The 17,399-nt window shown below is 35.8% G+C and overlaps 1 protein-coding gene across 2 annotated transcripts in view; it reads left to right on the top strand.

Moving 5' to 3' along the window:
* Positions 1-16,268, top strand: part of LOC106071380 (lysyl oxidase homolog 2-like) — a 242,452-nt gene extending 226,184 nt beyond the window's left edge. Inside the window, exons 7-9 of one of the 2 annotated variants that reach the window (XM_056040734.1) lie at positions 4,540-4,697; positions 15,213-15,290; positions 16,042-16,268. In XM_056040734.1, coding sequence (XP_055896709.1) covers positions 4,540-4,697; positions 15,213-15,290; positions 16,042-16,046 — 241 coding nt within the window. In that variant the 3' untranslated portion in view covers positions 16,047-16,268. Of the gene's footprint in view, positions 1-4,539; positions 4,698-15,212; positions 15,308-16,041 lie in introns of both variants that reach the window. The other variant, XM_056040726.1, reaches the window with a different exon arrangement.
* Positions 16,269-17,399: the final 1,131 nt, after the last annotated feature.

Raw genomic sequence — 17,399 nt, 5'->3', positions numbered from 1 at the left:
GTCATAGTTCAGCTTTAGATTGTACTCCGTTGCTCTTTGCTTTATTGAGATCTTTTGGATCAATACATATTCTCACTTTGTCATTCCTGAACGAAACAACCATGGAGCTAACCCATTCAGTAGGTTCATGTACTGGAGTAATAAATCCATCAGCGTGCATTTCTTTAAGTTTTTCTTCCACTTTCTTGCGTAGCGATGCTGCTAAGCGACGTGGTGGATGGATAACTCCTTTAGCATTTTCCTGTAACTGAATCTTGTATTCTCCTGGCAGTGTTCCAGGTGTTTTCAGCATTTCAGGAAACTCTCTTTGTAACTCGTCTTCTGCCTTGGATTCTATGCTGTCAATCCGTTGTAGTAGTCCTAAACATTCTGCTGTGTCACCACTCAAAATGTTCTCTTGGCTTATGTCTACTACCTCAAATCTTGCTTTCACCTCTTGAATATTATTTTTCAAAGGTAGCACCACTGCTCCTAAAGTCTTAATAACATGATTAGAGTAAGACTTGAGCGACTTTCCTGAATAAGCAAGTTTTACTTTGTCTTTGAGCTTTTCAAACTCTGACTTGACAAGAATGTTACATCTTGCACCAGTGTCGATACGAAAAATTAATGTCTTGCCGTGTACGACTAGTTTTACAGTCCACTTGTCTTCAACGACATTGATGTTCTCAATATTACCCTTTTTATACTGGCTACTTGCAGTACTAGCAGGTACAACATTTTCATCACTGTGGCTGTCATCTTCTATCAGATTAACGTTTCGTCTTTTTCTGCACATTTGAAACCAGTGGTTTTTCTTCTTGCAGAAATTGCATGTTTTGGCCTTATGTAGTCTTCTATTTTCTTTAATAGCAATTGCGGATCTCCCTCTTCACTGTCAGTAATATTTAGAGTTTTGTAAACTTCTCGGCCCTGTTGACCTATCCACATTCCCAGCCATCCGGCTTTTTGTTTACTATCGGCACCAGCTAACGGTCCTTTGAAACAAAAGCTCACCTGCTGTTGAAACCTTAGAAACTCTTGATACAGATCTATAGCATTCCAATTCAAGATTGATTGCTCAAAATAAAAAGAAGCCATTATTAGATTAATAAAAACCTTTGTCTGGACAGCTTTTTAAGTTTTACTCTGACACCATGTAGAATATTAGTGTTACACAAATATCAAACTAGTGTTTAAGAGGGAAGACATATTAGGAACTCCATTTATTACGTAAACACAAGCGTTGTTGCACTGACGCGCTAGTGTGCAAATGTACATATAATACTATTATGTTACAATACCCCCACATATTTAGATTAAGGCTTTGGAGATCGCCGCCGAAAATAAAAAAATAGATAATTATATTTTTTTTTAAAAGCTCATTTGTAAATGATACATTTTGTTCAATAGGCATGTCTGTAACTTTCTTTTGTTACAGAACTATAATTCAAAGCTTTAACAAAAAATTTCGGAAGTGAGAGGAGACCAATTAGATTCTATTCTAAATTTGTTAGCATTTTATGGGATTGAAGCATAAATTATGAGCTATAGTCCCAAATTTATTTAACTAGAAAAATAGCAGATTGAGCAATGGTTGGAAAAAGGCGACTAGGAAAAGAATATTTGGGTTAAGAACTCATCTCAATCATTACTCTTATACTGAAAAATTTCGTATGAATTCTAAATTTTCCAAAGCAAATTCTTTCTTTAAAAATTATTATAAATTTATGTGAAATTACATAAACTCTGTCGCCATATTTTACTATTCTGTTTTAAAACATCATGTTTTCATCTGGAAAGGGGAGGGCGGTAGAGTAAAAACAATTAGTCCTCGATTTTTTTTTTATAATTTCTGCTAATGATTGCATTTGGCATTAAAGAATAGGGGTGGGGCGACTCGATATAAGAATTTAATTTATAGCATATATAAATTATATTAGTGACAGATATTTCTTTTAGTTTGGTAATTTCTTAACTATAATTCAAAAAGAAAAAGTATAAGTTAGTCATATGGGCAGGAGGCGACTGCATGTATCGCCCCTCCCACCTGGTACAACCCTTTTTCATTTTATATTTATTAATGATAAAATTTGAGATTAAAGTGTGTGTGCGAAATAATATACAAATGGGTTCACATATCTATACGTAGCTTATATTATAATATTCAACTAATTATGTTCACAAAATATGATTTCCCCTTAAAGATAGGACCGACTCCCCCCAATCAGAGGGCTAGAGTGGGGAGGACAGTAGATGCAATCGCCCCCCCCCCCACCCTTACCCCACCGAATTGACAAAAATACCAGAAGGGTAGCGACATGATATAAAAATCATATTTTAATTCAACTAATTTTGTTCACAAACTATGATTTTCCATAAAAGTAGGACCGCCCCCCCCCCCTTTAAAGGGTTTAGGTGAGAGTGGCAGTAGAGGTAATCGCCCCCCCCCCCCCACACACCCAATAGGGGAACGACATAACACCAATAACACGTTTTAATCATATAGATATTTAATTGATGCTGTTAGCAACCTGTGATTTGTACAAAATAATTGGACCGCTTCCCCACTCGAAAGTTTATTGGGGAAGGCGGATTGATGCCATCGTCCCCTCTCGACCCCACCAAATCGGCCAACATACTAGAGGGGGGGGACAAATAATCTAAAAATACGTTGAAATATAAATAATTAGTATATATTATTAACATAAGTAATTAATTCATATACAAATTGTGTGAATTCTATACTAAAATTCGTCCAAAACCGCGGGGGGGGGGGTCGGCCGAGTGGGGGGAGAGGCGATCGCCCCTACCGCCCCCCCTCCTGGATCCGCCAGTGGTTGTAATATGACCACTTTTTCTTATTCTCTGTTATATATATATATATATATATATATATATATATATATATATATATATATATACATAGAATTAGGGTTTACTGGGCATTACGGTTAAGGTTCGGAAAAAAAAATTGCCCCCCCCCCCTCAAAAGTTCTGAATCCGCTAGTGACTTCAGTCAAGTATTATTTCTTTCCCTTGTTTAATATACCAAACAAAATAATTTATTACCAAAAGTTAATTAACTAATTGGTTAAATTTTGTATTGATTTTGTTGTCTGGTAAAAGAAATAATTGTGCAAATGTTTAGCTTGATTCGAGATTGGGTGTCAGAGAAATAACGTGTACAGACATACAGAGTATGTTTATTAGGCTTTGTAGAAAGGAGACGTTCCCAACATAATACACAACACATTGTCTGGGAACAAATCAACGGTCGTAGCCAATGTGTAATACTAGTCTCTGTATAAACTAAATTATTTCGCCCTTTTATAATTGTCTTCTGTATGTTTGTTTTCGAAACCTTAAATGTGCACTGGACTATGGTTCGTTGCTAGAGCCCACTAGACCTAGCAGCGCCATCCTAAACTATAATTTTAATTTAAATTACACCAGTTTCTCAATACACAGGGCCGTCCTACAGATTGCGGGGCCCTATGCGAAACGGATTGCGCGAAGCCTAGTCAGGGTAGGGATAAGGATAATAAGTAAAAATGAAGATTTTGTATTAGAAAATAAATTCGTCTTTGCATTTTATTCATACTAAGTATAAAATCACTGTCAAATTAACTTTACGAGCCATCTATAGTAGATAGAAGTTTCCTACAAAAAGCCGATAAACATTCAGATCTGCCTTTTAGATTTACTATCAACTGGCAAAATATCGCTTTTGTTTATTTTTTAAGAGGTTGAGATAGATTTAGATCTATATTTATATGCCAGTGACTATTTAAGTAAATTAATTGAACTTCTTGTTTTGGTTAAAATTCGTCTTATTATTACATTCTTATTAAATGAAAGCTGACAATGCCATTTTTTTTTAAAATCGCGAATAGATTGGTGTTTTCCGTATTGAAGGGTACACCGAAACAATTTTGTTTGTTTTTAAGGAGATTTGCATCAGTTTTAAAAAGATTTTAATAATTTCATGAGATTTTCATGACTTTTCGTATATCTTGCAGTTTCAAGAGAGTTCCAGGAACCCTTTAATAATAAGTTAAAATGGTTTAATTTAATAATTTACACTTAGAATTCGCGCGGGGCCTATGAAAGTGCGGGGCCCACTGCGGCCCTGCACAAGAGTCTCCGTTGTTACCACTGATTCTCTGGGTTCACTAATATTCGATTCAGGCTTCTGCTCAGTGTTACCGCATATCAACGGGCGACAACCTAGTGTAATTGTAATTGTAACATATTGGTATTCTATGAACATTTGGTCACTAGCGCGTCATTGTAGCACCGCTTGTGTTTACGTAATAAATGGAGTTCCTAATATGTCTTCCCTCTTAAACACTAGATTCTTATATGTATAAACACAATTATTCTACAGTAATTCTTTTACCAAAACTGTAAAATCTCTTAGTCTTTAGAGTTGTTTTCGAGATGTCTGTCCATCAAAGTTTTTGTTTTTTGATCGTATGGTTAATTCGCAAGGTGTTAAGAGGAATTGTACAAAAAATATCTTTTCTTAAATTTTATTTAATACTTTTTTTTGGGCAGGCATTACCACAGCATGGAGATATTTGCCCATTATGATATCATTGACCGTAACGGAACTCGTTTGGCACAGGGAAGTAAAGCAAGCTTTTGCTTAGAAGATTCAGCCTGTGATCAAGGTGTTCATCCACAGTTTAACTGTAAGGGTTACGCTGAACAAGGTAAATCTATTATTAACATATAAAGGTGGGTTGTAAGCATCAGGGAAAATAAATTAACTTGTTAGATAGACATCTGTGTACTCTATTATCTGTATCACTTAGCTCTAGTTCTACCATCTGTTTATATATAGGGTGCCTTCACGCAATAATGGTTCTCCATAATATAAATCATAGCATATAAAATTTTTACTTTTTAAAGACGATTCCTCATTTATAAAAGCTAATTACTTTTTATTACATCTGTAAGAGTGATTACTTCTCTTATAAAAAATTAGGACAAATTTTTAGCCTCTCCAATTTCCTCCCCACCCTCCGTGTAAATAAGTCCTAATTGAAACCATTTATAAATCTATTCAGAGTATAGAAGATTCAAAACCAACAAAATATTTTTTTAAAATACTAAATTAACAAAAAATACCTAAGTAAAAGAACAGCAAAAATCATTGCATATATCTCAATACACCCTTTTCTATGTAAAAGGAACTTAATTAATTACCACTAATGGGCAATATCGGACTAGTCCGTTTCGTTTCTTTCATTAAAAAGTTGAATCACAAATTGGGCCGGAAGTGCCTTTTTTCCTTTTTAAATTAAACTGACATTATTATGCTATAATTTTAAGTGTGCCTGATAGAGAAAAAAATTCTGCACAAAAAAAAAGGGTAGTTGGGATATAACCCGATAGAGGCTACAAAAAGAAAAGACCTGAAGCTAGCGAGTGAAACTACACATTTACAGTACTTTATTTGATGAGTATTTTACCCAAGATCTGAGCTGTTGTTTTTTTAGGACTAGCTTATTTCAAGTACCCGCATTTTCCGATACACAATTTCATACACAAAATAATTGTGGAAAAAATTGCAGTCATTTTAAAATTTAAATGATTAGTTAAAAAGGTGTTACTCTAATCAATTTTGAATATTATGTCGTTATGAATGTCACTGTTTATTTTGTGTATGTTCTAGTTTCTTAAATTTTTCTTGAGTAAAGGGGTCGTGTAATCTTAATGGATATGCCTGATTTCTCCAAGCAGCCTTTTTAAAATATTGGTCCTAAATAATGCTATGTTCATAAACGAAAAATCGCATGCCTGCATTATGATGAATGTATGTGTTAGTTCAATATAGTTTATATTACTAGGTAACTAAAAATAACTGTATAAATAGACGTAAGTTTCATTTTTTTTCTGTTAGACAAAGTCTTATGGCAAATTTTTGTTTATATCCTTATTCTAAAAAGGAATAATAAATAGAATTATACAGTAAAAATAATAACTATGTTGTTTTTTTTTTTTTAATAGTTTTGAAAGTCTAACTGATAAGATTACAAAGACAGTTCGTGTTTTTGCAAATATACACAAGGTACACTATGTGTCAATCCATCTCTTTTAATTGTTTAGAAATGAGTGTAACAATGTAGGTTTCGATATTTTTAGCTTGAATTTAAGAAGTTACAAACTTCAAACAACTAATATATTGCCTCTTCCATAAAACTTTGTATTTAAAAAATAAATTATCCAATGCTCGAGATCCTGGGTACCGGCACCTTTTTTTCAATGTCGGAAAAATTATTACTTTTCTTGTATTTCAACGTTAATTGTTAATTTATTAGTAGTTGAAAGTTAGGCAATCTATCACTGAGTACCGACACCTATTTTCTTTTTACAAAAAAAAAAAGCATTTTATATTTATATACTTTGTATACAGCTTACTTTCAGCCAACATGCTGTATTATTAACAACATCTATACGTGAAAGTCTCAATCATCTAGAGTCTTAGACTCGATTTAAGTAGATTCTAGACCTAGATCTAGTAGGTCTGTTGGCTATTACTATAAAAAAAATATTTAAAAAATCAGTCATTAGACATCATTAGCAATTTTATTATTAGGTCTAGGCATTGAATTAATAATTAATAAATAATTAACTATTAATAAACTATAATAGATCTAAGCCTAAATACTAACTTATTAAATAAGTAGAAGTATTATAATGAATATTGTATAGATCTAGATTAACTAGATTATATATAGATCTATAGATACATCTCTAGTCTAGTAGATTAAGTATTATTAGATCTATGTCCTATGTTCAGCAACAAAGCCCATTGATTATCGAATAGGTTACTTATTAAATTCATTTATGCATTTTGATTGAAAATGATTAAATGGCAAAATTTATACTTTCTACTTTTAGTGCGTTTAGTTAGTGCGTTAGTAATATATGCGTTGTTGTTTTTACATTTATAATTTGCTCTTAATACTCCTTGATTTTTAATTTTTATAGGGAATTAAGATAAATATTTTTTGTAGGTCAATACATTTTTGTAGAAGGGAACGTTTTTGTTGAAAATGCAAATTAAGACAATATTAGACAAACCTATTAAAAAATTCTTTATAATTGATTAATAAATAATGTTTTTGATACTTTTTGATGGCCCCCGAAAAGGGAAAAGACGCTATTAGTTCTATATGGAATGTCTGTCCTTCCGTTCCGTTTAGATCTCGTAAACTAGAAAAAGTTAGTGAAAATCCGACATCATAATATTTTAGACCATTCAAAGTTCTGATTCAACGGCTACTTTTTTCTTTTCTGAATGCGAAAAATCTAATTTTTAAATCACTTATGAAAGCAGTTTTTTCCTAAAAATTTTACAACTATTCACTATTAATAGTAAATAAAAAACACCGGAGGCTCCCTAGTAGGGAAGATGACTATTGACCATATTTTAACACGGTTTTAGATTTTTTGTGAAATTTTTTTTTTTTTTTTTTACATTTTTATTGCTAAGTTCTGTTATACTAATTACTACATTTACACACAAAATTGTTTACTTTTTTAAGTTGGACATAATTTAAAACAATAATTAATAAGTAGTTTTTCATACTATCGCGTGAACTGCAATGGCATTACAATAATATAGAACACTAAATGAACTAAAGGAATTTTTTTTTTTTTTTTTTTTTACGAAATGTTATTTTTTACTTGAGGAATAGGAGATTGTCCCTTTATAAAACATTTAGAGCAATTATATATTCATTATAAGACATTAGTTAGGCCAGGTTCACATCTAACTTCACATTTACTTTTACCTATCCTTTGGTTTGTTGACCGCTGACACAAGATCCGTCAACCTTCTTTATCCATACTTCTGTCATTTGTCTTTGATAGAATTTCATTCTGATGTTCTTTCTGAAAATATTGAAACCTGCCTTTTTACCTGCCTGGGTGGACCACTTCAGGGGCCTATTTTGAGTTTGTGTTTTCCACACAAACTGTCTTTGTAACCTTGTTTGTATTATAACTATATTGCCATTTTTTATTCCCCATTTTCTCTACACAAGGGATATCACTCTTTTTCTCTGATGGGTCTCTTCTCAAAGTATCAGCTATGAACAAATTTTTGCCTTTGACATACTGAAACTGGATATCGTAACGATAAAAGGCATCATTAGACTTTGTAGCCTTCTCTGAGCAGAACTGAGTGGTTTTTGAAGGATGTTTTCCAGTGGTTTATGGTCATTCTGAACTATAACTGTCCTGCCATACGTATACTGGTCAAAACGTTCCAAACCAACAACCACTGCTAACAATTCTTTTTCAATCTGTGCCCATCGTTTCTGAGTATCAGTTAATGATCTAGAAGCATATGCCATCTTGTAATAACGCTGCTCCCTACCCATTTTGGCTACTATCTGCTTGTAATGTAAGCTCTTTGTTAGGGTCAAAATATATCAATGTGCCATGTCGATATTTTCTGTTTTATCTTGTTGAAAGCTCGTGTGCATTGATCAGACCAAAGAAATGTGTTCTTTCTGATCAACTCTGTTATGGGTTGTAAATCTGTCGACGTCTGGAACAAATCTTGCAAGATATTGAACCATGCCACAGAATCTTCGGACTGATGAAATATCTTTTGGAGCATTCAAACTCAAAATCGCAGATACTTTGTTCGGGTCTGGTTTTATTCCTGCTTCTGTAATAATATGACCCAAAAAATTAATCTCATCTATTCTAAAAACAGACTGTTCGTGGTTCAGCTCTCTTAGGTTAATATCATGATTTCCGAGTGCCTCTTCTTTCGTTCTTCCTCTTCCTACCACTATAATATCATCAACGTAATTGAAACAGCCTTTCAGTCCTTCTAGTGCTAGATTTAATCTTCTCTGAAAAATTTCTGAACTCACTTTCAGACCAAATGGTAATCGTTTCCATTTGTATCTACCAAAAGGGGTTATCATTGCTGTCAAATTAGATGACGCTGTGTCTAGTCTGACATGCCAGAAAGCTTCTTGCACATCCAATTTGCTGAATATTTTGGCATCGTTCAAATCTGCCAATATGTCATCTAAAGTAACAAGATTATAGAATTCCCTTAGTAAAACTTTATTCAGGGCTTGTGGATCTATGCAAATCCTAATTTTTCCACAATTGCCATCTGACTCATCCACTCTGTAGGCTCTATCACTGGTTCTATGATTCCTCTCTACACTAGGGTCTTTAACTCCTCCTTCACTCTTTCTTGTAAAGCAATAGGGATCTTTCTACACGGCAGAACCTTGGGCTTAATGCTGCTATCAATCTTTAAAGACACTTCTCCTAAATCACCCAAATCACCAGTAAACTTTGGATTACAGTCTTCTTCTTGGTTATTCACTACTGATGCTATGAACCTATCCTTATTGACATTGATTAACTTCATTCTTGTTAAAGTTTCATGACCTAGAAGGCATGCTAGATTATTTGGTACAGCTATATATTCCACCTCAAATGTATCATTAGTTTTCTCATTTCTCGTCGTTAGAGTGGCTTTCCCTATGGGTCTCATTTCAGTCTTATTCCACATTAGTAATCTTTGCGTTGCCTTTTCTATCTGATTCTTATTTACGTATTTTTCCTGGATGGTATTTACATCAGCTCCACTATCCATTTGAAACCTTACACGGTGACCATTTACTGTCATAACTGCTGTCATCCTTTTCGTTTTGTGGTTCTCCAAAGACATCACCCATTCATTTTTTACCATCATGACATCATCTCTTGTGTCCGACTGCAGCTGTCTTTCATCGTTAGACATATCATCTGATACCTGCTGAATTTTCTTTTTGCATATCACAGCAAAATGATGTCTCCCCTTGCAAGCTAGAAATGTTTGTTCTTGAGGGTGTTGATGATTGGAGGGTTGGCTTGTATTTGTCTCAACTGTTTGTTGGCGGTCTCGTATGCTCTGCAAATATCTCTGCACACTATCTACTAACAATTTCATTTTGTGGCATTCATGTCTATTACCAAGAACTACTCTGTCTCTAATCAAGCTTCCAAGCGTTCAAAACAACACGTTTTTGCTAGTCTTCTCATATTTGTTATGTACTTTTCAATGTCCTCGCCTTCTTGCTGTTCACGAGTATTGAAAACATAGCGCTCATAAGTTTCATTCGTTTTTCCATGCAAAAACTTTCAAATTTGTTCACTATTTCTTCCATCTTTCTTTCTTTTCCCTTCTCAATTTCAAGACCTTCATATATGTCCATCGTTTTTGTCCCTATAATTGTTAGAAAGGTGGCCACTCTGACCTCCTCTGATTCTTCCGACAATTTAGTGGCTAACTCGCCAGCTCCGGTGAAACTTTTGCCAACTAGCGGCCATGTTTCCTTCTACCTCAAGCGGCTCGCGTACAGGAAGGAAATTTCTAGCTGCCTTGAATTGTTGCCTATTTATTATTGCAAACAATAAACCTTTATATACTGATTAATGATTACCTTTGCCACCATGTTAATTATGATCTAGGTTCACAGTCAGCAATAAACAAACAACAACCATGGCGGAGAATGATACTTTATTATATTGAACGCGTGCACCTTGGCGCACCATATCAACACCTTTAAATAAAAAACACAATTAATTAATTACGGCTATTTGATCAAATAAGTGGTCTTTTTTTTTTTATCGTAAGGAATAATAAATAACTGTTTGAACTTGATCCGAGAATTGGAAGAAATAGAGTATACAAAATTTGTACCAGTGTGAGTTGATATTGACTTTGTACGAAATATATAAAAAACTAAAATACTAAATAATAATAACAAAGCTTGTCTTTGAGCCCCAGCTCTAACCTACATGTTTTGTCACATCCAGGGCAAGCATAACCATTGTCCTACGGTGGTCGATTAAGATGTTCTTTTCGCCGCCTACGTCTGTCCTCGGCAGCGGATTTTCATTTGGTCTCAAATGTGTATCCCCCGGGCTTTGTGAGTGACCTTCAGTTGTCTCGTTCTGAAGCCGCATGCAATCGGCAAGTTGATGCCTAAACTTGTCTTTAAAGCATTTAAAGCATTTCCGTGGGGCACCTCTATTACGTCAACCACCTTTTAGCTCTAAAAAACAACAGCTGCTTTTGGCAGTTATAGTATTGATATTTAAGTATTTTTTATTTAAAGGTGTTGATATGGTGCGCCAAGGTAGTATATTGTAGAAGTACATATTTGTATTGTCCGAAATTAATTCTACTAAGCAAATGATTTTTACATAAGACGATTCGCAAACTCTTCCTGAACGCCTCTTATATATAACTTAATACATACGGAAATTCCCACGTGTTCAAAATGAAAAGACTTAAGTCAAATTTAATTTTAACATAATTTTATTTAAAAATATAACTGTCGAACCAGAGGGCTGACCAGGTTATAAGATCCTTTCAGTGTGTGTGTGTGTGAAAAAAATTGTTAGACTGTGTGACAAGGTGGTTTAATTTAATAGTTGGCCGTTTTAATGTGTCTAGGGGGCTTTATAGTTTGAGAACCCACATTTGCACGAATTTTAATACAGGCACAGCTTTAAAAATGCTGGCAACAATGCTATATATGTATAGAAATACATACAAGGTTTATTGTACAAAGAAATGATAAAGTATAATGATAATGAATGGACTGGGATATCTAGTGTATTTACATTAGATTTGAGAGCCAAGTGGTTTGAATGTCATTAGGCTTTTTTCCTTAGCTTATCTGTGTCCGGTGCTGCCTTGAGGAGTGGTGTGGTTAGTGATGATGCTTGTCTGCGGGTGGATTTGCGGAGTGGGTCCAGGCCTTGGGAGGTCCAGCTGTTTGTAGGGGCAGGGATCAGCTGCGGCTACTGTCAGTGAAGCCAGTGACGGGTCTTTGGTGAGCATTGTTGTTTGGACGCAAGTGATGTAAGAGCAGGGCTGGTATTAGCAGATCCGGTATCAGAAAACCTGGCATCAGCAGACCTGGTATCAGCAGACCTGGTATCAGCGGTGAAGTCACCAAGTGCAGATTACCTTAAGACAAAAGCTGCAACGACATGATGGATACGTCGGTTAGCCATAATGACACACTGGGTAATAGATGCCTTTCTGAATGATGTGTAGAAACTATAAGTCAGTGTCATAAGGGAGCTAACAAATATTGTATCCCGCCAAGGGGGATAAATTGCCATAAAGGGAAATAACAAGTAATGATAATTAATAAGGTAATACAAGTAATGTTCACCAGCCACGGTGATTATCAAATACATATATTGCTTACATAAATGTTTTCACATAAGTAAACATGGAGTATAAGTAAATAAACATGATTTTACAGAAGTAGTATATTCTGGCCAACATGGCCGATAAAATAGAATACATAAATAATACAGGGATTCCTTACAATACGAGGAAATGACAGTACATACATAATCGGTAATATGACATGATACAATATAAAGATAATTCACTGCCAAGGAATTAATCAATAATAATACGTATGGGGTCATGGTGAGCGTAATTCATCAGAGATAAATTTATAATGGCTAAGGTTCTAAATTCATATGGTAAGAATTATTAATAAATTCTAGTCCATATACAGGGGATGGCTTAAATATTTAGCCCCAAAAAGCCATGATACTTACATTATCCATAAGGAATACAAAAATATATGCTTTTCTAATTCATTCTAACTCCTCAAGCAATTAATATCTTACTGTTTGTTAATTGGATCTTTTATTGAACTGAGTTTGAAAGAGGCTCAAGGAATATATATTCTACACTGTGTTTCTTCAATGTGTCCAAATAGAGGCATTAAGGCACTTCTGAATCTGCATATGTCATGTGATATGAGAGACAATACACTATTCTATTGTGACCTAAAATTGGCAAACAGTCAACAACAATTTATACCGTCAGAGACAATCCATGGCGCCCGTTGGACCCGTAACTGTTGTCTCAGTTGCAGAATCTGCCAGACCGAATGTCATAGTTGCTATTGCCCTCTCCCGGTTGTCTCTGAAGCTTCAGTACCGCAAGACAGCGTGAGTTTGAAGTCAGTACCACTCTCCTAGGTGAATTTCCTTACTAGGCTGACGAGCTTCATCTGCCTGAAGCTCCCGGTTTTATGGCGCCAGGTATTCTCCTTTTACCCCGGCTTAATATATAATATAATTTTTGTAACCAAAACACTCGCATTTGGCTGAAGCGCAATTAGCTTTTCACACTTTACTGTTTCATACATATACTAAACACAAATGAATCGCAGCACCAGGGACCAGATTTTTAGAAGAGAAAGTGAATTAAATGCTACGAAAATAAGGCTCAAACTGCCCTGGAAACGACAACAACGCACTAAGCAAACTTAACCTCAAGACTCTACCATCTCTGTGGCATTTTACGTCTCGTGTGACTAAAGAGGCCAATCCTTGATACACAGCTGCGATCGCAGGTTGGGCATATATAATCACCAGGCGCCGTTGCATTTTCACCCTTCTTTCTGCTTCTGTTGTGTATGACATCTGCAATCTGTGACCCTTCCTTTATGCTCTCTCTCCATGTGGATCTGTCCAGTGCCACCTCTTCCCAGTTGCCAGTGTCGATTTTGAAGAGCTTATACATCCGTATAACGTAAAAGTGGGCGACCAGCGGCTCTCCTGCCTTCTATTAGATCGCCATACAGGATGTCCTGTGGAAGTCGACCTACTGGCATTCTACGAACGTGGCCAAGCCAGCCAAGGCGTCTGCTGCTGATAACAGAGCGGATGTCCTGGCATCCTATTCTATATAGCACTTCCTCATTGGTTATCTTATCTTGCCACCTTCCTAACCTTGGTTTTTGCCCGCAGCCTTGATACATTAAATAGTTTTCCAGAGGATCTTGTATGGAGATTCTACACCATCCAATAAAACATTATTCTGGACAGTGTCATTTCGCCCTTATGCAAATTACCACCGCAAGGAATGGTCACATGCCATAGCTACCCTCCCCCCAATTCGCAAAATCCGTTCACAGACAGCCGTTAGGCATATGTATTAGACAAACAATGGTTGTAATTTTGTCTCTCATAATACAACATAAATACATTACATATAGAAACTTCAGTGGGTATGAGCAATAAAGCTGTGAACGTAAATATATTCCTTGTTGCATTAGGACGACTAACATGGAACAAGGAAAAAGGTGCGTGGCAGCTGAGATGAAAAAGGAATTAGCGATTCAAGAAGGGCAGAAAAAAATTAACGGTTGAGCTATTTTTGTACTCCTACCTAGGATGAGCAGGATGCTATTGAGGCATGGGAAGCGCATGGACTACATTCGAAGGAGCAAATCAAGAAACAACTAAAACATCATAATAAGGACATCTTGGGAAAGCTAGGTGAAATGAACGAAAATTAGCCAACACGAGAAACCTTGTTGTTGGCGATTGTGCAGATAGTGTTTTTTCACCTAGAAATCATCGAGTCAAGAGAAAGAACACGTCCATTCCAGGTAAAGCGTTGAGACGCCGTTGCAAAGCAGCATTGAAGAAGATACCCTTGAGGTGGATAGGTCACACCTTTCGCTTGCAATCAACATAACCAAACTGGAACCCACAAAAAAGAGAAAAAAGGAAACGGCACATGAATACATGGCGCATCGATTTGGAAACCAATGCCAAGCAGATGGAAAAGACATGGGAAAAGTGGAGAAAATCTCTCAGAATCGAGACGCCTATGCCACAGAGATAGAAGTCACTCCGCTATCAAATGCAATCAGTAGATACTTATATCTGATTAATAGTTTTCACTCTTTTCTGCAGGAATTTCAAACCAAAGTTAAATATGCTTATGTAATTCCCAAATTCTTAAATTTTTATTCACTGGCAGGAATTTTTAGGTTTTAGAAATGTTTTAATCCTCATTCAGGCAACCGCGCTTGAAACACTCTCTTTTACTTGTTTGTTAATGAAGAAATGTACACCACAGTTATGACTGATCACCGCTTTGATTAAAATTTCTTTAAAAGGCTACTTTATAAACAAGAAAGAAATGTACTAAACATGCTTGAGGTTTAACTTAGAAAGCACTAGAAAATTATGCAAATGGGCATTTACAGTAAGAAAAAAAAAAAAATAGACATAACTGGCGCTTCTAAGATCTAATATAAGATCTTTATAAAGTAAATAGAATTACGCCAACCTATCAATCTTTTTGACTATATAAATTCTTTTACATAATAGGATAGGTTGAAAAAAGTATTTTTTTCTTTTAGGTTTATCCGTGAATTGTTCAGATAATTATCTGTTCGACATTGACTGCCAATGGATAGATATTACAGATATCAAGCCAGGTGAATACGAATTTCTAGTAAGTCTTAATTTTTCTTTAAAATTAAAAAAAATATAAACGTAGACTTCGATCGAGAAACACACATTTTCCTTTTAGATTCATGGGCGACACCAAAAAAACCTGGAAGTAAATACCAAATTGGGCGATAACCGACACGGAATTGAACTAGGCAAAGTGAACCATTTTACACTTCAATTGCCAAAACGCATTCTTTGGTCTGCTCTAATCCCCCTCCAAAGCCAAGTGAAAACAATATGTTGTTGCTCTTCCTTTCGTTGGCCTCTAGTGATTAGAATCCTTGCGCAGATCCACTCCGCTAATATCACTCTTTCTGCATTGCTGCATTGTATAGCGGTGTTTGCTAATTTTTGCTTAGTCACTTGTCAAGCCCAAAGCCTTGGAAATAAACGAATAATTCTACCCCACGCATGAAGCAGTGCAGCTCTCCTCCACACTTCGCCTGTCGTTAGATTTCAACGGAGTTGCATTCGCATTCTAGATTCTTAAGTCTTCAAGCACGCAAGACATTTGCGATGCATATTGAACACTTCATTCATGCATCCCTCATCGGCTCTCGCACTCAAATGCTGAGTCGTGTGCATGCTGAATAATAACACCGAGGTACTTGGGCTTTTTATCATTACATTGTAGCTCTTCTGGTTCCTTAAGAATATCTTGTGATTGTATTTTATTTGACGTGTAGTGATTAAAAGATTTTTTAATTTTATGTAACAGTAATTTTTTTTTCACAGATTGAAATTAATCCTGATATGCTTGTTGCCGAAAGTAACTTCGACAATAATGTAGTAAGTTGTCGACTCTACTACAGTGGATTTTTTGCAAGTCTACGAAATTGTCATTACAAAAGCTTATTGGACTTCAGAAAGCCATAAAAATATTATGGTTTACACAAAGCAACCTGTATATCAAAAGCTGTGCTTATTGAATATTTTAAAAAATAAAATTTTATATCTATAAATTATTTTATTTTAATTTTTGTTTTATGTATATAGCGATAATTTGGAAAGGATTAAACAAAAAATAGTAGAAAGCTATAGAAACATGGAAAGCTAAATTTAAGGGGCGGTTCACCTCAAAAAAAAAAATTTCTTTAATATGATCTTTAATGTACTTATCAAAACTGGTTTGTTGGTACAGTAAAAACTTAGGAAATTGTGTGTCACTTTTGTGGTTGACATCTTTATTGTATTTGATTTTTAAAATGCTATTTCTTTCTTTCTTTTAAAATATCTTAAAACATATTGTTATAAACCTGGTGGTGGCACAGATGGGGGTAGTGGTGTGAGTGTAGTCAGCTGACGCAAATCGCCCCAGGCCAGCGCTAGACGAGCGGTCAACCGTGACGAGCTACGACGGTCAGCCGAGACGAGTGTCAACACGGCGGTTCGGGAAGGATCGACGGCGGTCCGGGAAGGATCAACGTCGTGAACAGAGCTCAGGAGCGTCACGAGAGTTGTAGTCATCTGACCACATAGAAACGTCGAGTGGCGTTCTGTCCGGTTCGAGAAGGCCAGTAGGGACCCTATATAAGAGCGGAGGTGTCGCAGTCAAGACGGTTCACGGCAGGGGTTCAGAGCCCGGTTCACTACAGTCCGGTCGACTACAGCACAGTTCAGCGGTGTGGTTCTGTACGGAGCATTACGACGGTTCAGTGCGGAGTACTGTCAAGTACAGTTGAGACGGCTGGCGTCTTGATCTTGGTCTGTGATCGAGTCCGACACAACTAGCCTAATGTGTGAAGTCAGTCCTGAACTGTTGAACCCAGTGCAAGCCCGGAACGAGACGGAGAGGCCAGTGCAAGAGTTGATACGGCGGTACGGTGTTATCGGAGAGATATTTGAACAGTGTACGTGTTGCCAATTGTACAGTATTGGCTGTTATTTATTCAACTATTAAAGTGTTACGTTACTCTGGAGCCATGAGTTGTCAAGTTCTTTAGGTTGGTGGTGTATGGTGCAGTTTGCAGAGAGCCTGGATAGTGAGATTCGTAACAATATGTAAAATAAATATATTTGAAAAAATAACAGCACACTAAATATAGTCTAATAATGTTAAAAATTTGACAAATAAGTTGATCAAAAGAAATGAG

Source organism: Biomphalaria glabrata, chromosome 1, assembly GCF_947242115.1.
Source record: "Biomphalaria glabrata chromosome 1, xgBioGlab47.1, whole genome shotgun sequence".
NCBI classification, from domain to species: domain Eukaryota; kingdom Metazoa; phylum Mollusca; class Gastropoda; family Planorbidae; genus Biomphalaria; species Biomphalaria glabrata.
Note: the sequence above shows the minus strand (reverse complement) of the source record. Positions and strands in the feature narration are given on the sequence as shown.